This window comes from Mus caroli, chromosome 6 (assembly GCF_900094665.2).
Source record: "Mus caroli chromosome 6, CAROLI_EIJ_v1.1, whole genome shotgun sequence".
Classification (NCBI taxonomy): domain Eukaryota; kingdom Metazoa; phylum Chordata; class Mammalia; order Rodentia; family Muridae; genus Mus; species Mus caroli.
Window position 1 is genome coordinate 79,629,248 of NC_034575.1, and position 5,272 is coordinate 79,634,519.

Below are 5,272 nucleotides of genomic sequence, written 5' to 3' on the forward strand. Positions count from 1 at the left end.
CATCAGGAACAGTGGATACAAAGACCTCAAAAAGCTGCCTGGGGTATGCGCTCATTTCTCAATTCTGGGTGCACAAACTTTAGGCAAGGCAGGGCTTGGCTGGCTGGTAGCTCTGGGGCAGTCCTGTCCTACATTATCCAAAGGACACGTGATCACATAGGAGTGCTGGTAAAAAAGGCTAAGATTTTTCTTAGGTGAAAACTGGTATCGACTATGGATATAAGAACAGGCATTAATAGATATATCCTGAAATAAACGAACAACTGGATTAGAAAAATAGCAAAGTCAGCTTTATTTCAAGGCGCTTGAGATTAAAAAAAAAAATACAACGGCAGTACAAAGACAGCACACACCCAGGTGTGGGGGTGCATGAGGGGCCAAGGGGATGTGCATAACAGGATGGAGAGCAGTCAGCATCTGAGAAAGTCAGAGTCCAGACCACAGCCACGTGTACTTATTGCTTACAAGTTCCTCATAAAGGTGTCCACCTGCAGGAAAAGAAGACCTACTGTATGCTGCAGTCTCAGTACTCCCCTTAGTGTATGTGACTGCAGTCCCATGAGCATTTATGAGGTGAGAAAATGTTAGCTGCCCAGGGTGAGACAGCAGGGAGTGGCAACTGGGAACAGAACCCACATGTCTCCTGTCCCCCATTTTGGAATACCTTACAGGAGGAAGTCAGCTGGCCTGCACATGCTAAGAGTCACCTAACTGACTGATACTTCCTAATGCAGTGCACTTTAGAGCTGGGCACTGTATCTGGGATTTGCCTATGAGCTCAGGGTTTTGGAGTGTGAAATGCAATTTGAAGCACAAAGCAACAAGGCCTGACACAGAGGCTGGGAAGACCAGAGCTCTGCACTGGGAACCAGGACGAGCCTAGGCTGTGCTCACCTGTCCCATGAGCTCTTCTTGCCTGGCGGCATTTTCAGAGAAGTCTTCAGTGACATTCAGCACCAGCACTGGCACATGCTGCAGAGCTTCGGAGTGGAGCCTGGAGCAGCGAGAGGGGAGCTAAGGCAACGTCACTCACCTACTTCATACCCATCCTGAGTCTCAAGACTGAAGCTGCCTGCAGAGTGGAAGGCTGAGACTGCTCGCTAGTCTTAGACTGCTACTGAAGTCAGCATTTAAAGCATTGATGTGAGCAATCCAAGCCTGATGGAGGACACTAAAAATGTCAATCAAAATGGACATTTTTCTAAACAACTTCAGTCTTCCATCCTGAGCCAATTATGACAAGCATTCATCACAAGGCACAATCGAGAGAAAAGAAAGGAAGGAAGGAAGGAAAGGAGGGAGAGATGCTGGGCACGTCCAGCATCCTTGCAGTTCTGCCAGGAACTACGGCTGTGCTCAGCACGGCGGTGGAGGCTCTGGTCTGTCTGTTACACACTTACTTGGTAGTCCTGTTAATAAACCAGTCTTCGTGCTGACTATGTAGCTGTTGAAGATAGGCCAGCTCAATGCCTTTTTCTTCTTCTCTGCCCCTCTGGTAGAGTCTCTCCATACAAACCTAAAAGACAATCCCCCGCTCTTACATTTCAGTCTTACAGGGCCAAGCAACCCACAAAATGTCTGGATGTCCTCTTTGGTACCACGGCCCATGACTGCACCTGCTGCTTCTTGCCTTGCTCAGGGCACTGGCACCATGTTGTCCACTTCTGCCTCACACTGCCCTTCCTTGGAGTAGCTTCAGATGGTTAATAGCAAACTCCATCTGCCCAGCCAGCCGCACCGGGAGCCTGAAACTACCCTTCTTTGTCTTCCTCCCGAGCACATCAAGAATCCAGGAGATTCTAATCTCTCTAGCTGGCCCTGTCCTCTCACCTCTGCCTTGGCATTCATGCCTTTCATCTGGACACTTCAAGAGCCTGCTGCTTTCTGTCTCCTGGAGGTGAAGAAGTGCACGAAGAGAGCATCACCTGTCATAATCATGTGTGGGGCAAGCAGTTTTGGTGGGCTGCTTTTTCTCTATCCTCCACCCACCCGCAAGTAACTGAGACTGCTCTGAGGTAAGGCACGTACGTCAATTAGGATTGCCAAAGTCATTCTGCCCTTCCAGTTTGCCCCTCACTCCAGCCTTCTATGGTCCTTGTGCCCCTGCTTAAAATAATTGCTCCACAGGCTGCTTACCAGCTACAGGCATAACCAAAGACTTCAAGAAGTTATGAACTTGCCATCCTCCTGCCTCAGCTTTCCAGGTGGTGGGATTATATGCATGTGTCACTGTGCCTGGCTTGTGAGAGCCACTCTACTTATAAAGTGGTAAGCAATTTGAAACATCTCCTGATCAAGCACTCACTCTGGAGTAGATGAAACATCTGCATAAGTCAAATGAAATGAATCAAATGAAACCCGAGTCTTGAGACAAAGGCCCCTCTCCCCGCCCCTTTGCAGAGCTTCACACTGCCTCCACCTGCAGGTCTGAGGGTCTCTGCCCCTGAGAACTGTGATTCCTTCCCACAGCACATAAGGCCACAGTACTTGTCCTCAACTTCCTTAGTCCCTCCCTTGCTCATGGCTTTGGCCAGATTTGGCCTCCTTCCTGTGGGACAAGCCAAGCCCCTTCACACTTCAAAACCTCTGCTCCAAATGTTTGTTTTGCCTGAATTGCCCTTGTTCCTCTTTCTGCCTGGTCAAATACTTCATTAGTCAATGTCAACTGTCCTCAGAGTGTGGGCAGATTAACCCGCTGATTTAGGACTCCCCCCTCCCCCATGTCTCATCTTTCCCTTAAGGAAATGAAACTATGCAAACAAATTCTCTTTAGCACCTTCCCTCCCCAACAGCCTGCCGAGTTTTATTGTCTTTGACTTTATTTTGGGGGTAGTTCTAGGTGTGCTCCAGGCTGACAGCCTGGAGCTCTGTGACCGTGTTTCCGAGTTTCCGTACCCTCCTGCCTCTGGCTACTCTCTTCTCCTCACTCACAGCACCACACGTGACTGAGCTTTCAGCAGTTTATGCACACATGTGTTCCTGACACCATTTTCTGAGAACGGAGAGACACTATCCCATGGCACACTCTGTTCTTAGGCTTGGTCTTCTCACTTAACAGTGGTTCACCGTTCTCAGCACGGTTCACACCTAGAAATCTAGCACAGGGTAGCTGAAACCTGAATGCTTCTAGTGAGTTTCAGGCCAGCTGGGCTATGAGTTTTAAGACCTTGCCACAAAAAGGCAGTAACAAAGAAAGCCAACCAGTACAGTGCTGTGCAGTAAGCATTGTTTTACAGCACAGTATGCTCAGCCAGGCCCCCTAATAAGCACTCGGTCATCTCCAGTGCTTGGCTACTACAAACAGTGATGCACGTAACCGGGCAGTCTGTCTGTGTGCCAGCGTATCTATGGACTCAACTCTAAGCACCGGGATTAACAGGGCAAAAGGCATGAGCTCTTCCTACAACTGCCCAGCTGCCTCCTCAGAGGTCACCCACGCTACATTCCCACTAGCAAGCAGCTTCAGCTAAGGTACTTCATTTTTCCTCTGAGAGAAAAATATCTTCTGGATTAGAATAAATGAATATTTTAAAAAACATAATACAATTATATTTTCAAATACATACAAGGACAGAACAATTCTGGTAAAAGCTATTTATAATTATCACCCAGTGACTACAGACAACCATTGACACCAGCCTGGATCAGCATTTCCCTTTTTATTATGAATTTGCTAAACTGAGCAAACTTTTCTTCCCTCTACAGTCTAGGCAAAATCCTATTTTGAATATTTGGCATAATTCTAATTTTACTGACATGATTATAATGAATGATTTTAAAATTCATGGGACAGTTTTATTGTGGCTCCACATCATTCCAGTGCACATGGGAGTATATACTAGACTGTGATGGGAAGCCGGTGTGGGTAGAAGTGCAGAGACCCTATGTCCAAGCTTCCTGACCTGCCAGGCTATGACTGCTGAAGGCTCTGCTCACTACGCCCTCTAGCCTCAAGCTCAGGTGACACTTGTTCCCACACAGCCCCTGCGTACTCTGTCCAATTGGCACTATCCCAGATAGGGATGGGCATCCTGAGTCACGTGGCCATCCACGCGCTCTCTTCTTGACTCCAAGGGGTAGGGGAACACAAGCCCAGCCATTTCTCCTCCAATTATTACTATTGTGATTGCCAGCTTCCTTGACTTTAAGGGGAGGACACATAGACAGGGGTCTGGAGCTCATCTCACAGATCCTAAAGCCAGCATCTGGCAGGAGTCTGTGCTGTGCTGGGTACTGGCTTGAATATGTGTCCTGTTCATCCTTTGGCCTTCCTGGGTTCCTTTATCTAACACCATCCAAACAGCACTAAAATCTCAAATCAGTCCTAAAATGTCTCATTATGAGATGAAATATTTTAATTGGTCTCTTCTAAGGGACAATCCAGCTCCCAATGACAATCATGATTACTACCACCACCCTGCCACTTTATACAGGCCCCTGAATGGATATTAAGAATGAAGGTAAGGGAGACTTGCTTGCTTTATGGATCCCAAGGTCTGGGTCCAACCACAGAATCAAAAAGTCAAGCAGCTCTATTTACTCCCAGGAAGGCCTCAGCTCACTGGCTCCTCTGCTCCTCCCAGCAATGCTGCCCTGGCCCTGAGACAACCCACCCTGTTCTGTCTCTCTCAGAACAGAGTAGGTCAACACTCTTCCTTCTCCCAGCCACAGCCTTCAACCCCTGCTCCTCTAAGTGCAGCCATCTCAGGAATCCCAAGGGAAACCTAAGTCGCCTCTACCTCAGTCTTGTCTCCACTGTCCTTTCCATAGCACCTCACAGCTGGAGAGAACTCCTCTCCCCTAGAAACCTGCCTCACTCACACCCTGCCATCCTCTGTCATCAGCCTTTACAATGTGCCTCTATTCCTCCTTAGCAAGAAAGGCCATTGGAGTTTGTCAGTGTGCCTCAGCTGGCCAAACCACTTCAGCTCACAGAAGATTCTTCTCAGCTCTTAAGTCTTTCGGATATCTAGTTCAATTTTATTTGGATCCGAAACTTTATGTAGACTCTCTTACTCCCTGATGTGATCTAACGTCTGTATTATAATTCAGGTACTCTCCATACCACAAAGGCCTGATGGGGTTGGCAAGATGGCTCAGCAGGCAACCCGTACTGGCAAAGAAGGGCTGGTGACTTAAGTTCCATCCCTGAAATCCATGGAAGGACGGAAAGAGAGAAGTGAAGCTAAACTGTCCTCTGACGGACTCTCTCTCTCTCTCTCTCTCTCTCTCTCTCTCTCTCTCTCTCTCTCACACACACACAGACACACAC

General features: G+C 48.0%; 1 protein-coding gene across 2 annotated transcripts in view; it reads right to left on the minus strand.

Annotated features, from left to right (window-relative positions):
* Positions 1 to 268: 268 nt before the first annotated feature.
* Dguok (deoxyguanosine kinase) overlaps positions 269 to 5,272 on the minus strand; it is a 26,405-nt gene continuing 21,401 nt past the window's right edge. For both annotated transcript variants that reach the window (XM_021164892.1, XM_029478719.1), the window contains 3 exons: positions 1,401 to 1,516; positions 895 to 994; positions 269 to 488 (listed from right to left, as the gene is read on the minus strand). In XM_021164892.1, coding sequence (XP_021020551.1) covers positions 462 to 488; positions 895 to 994; positions 1,401 to 1,516 — 243 coding nt within the window. In that variant the 3' untranslated portion in view covers positions 269 to 461. The remainder of the gene's footprint in view (positions 489 to 894; positions 995 to 1,400; positions 1,517 to 5,272) is intronic.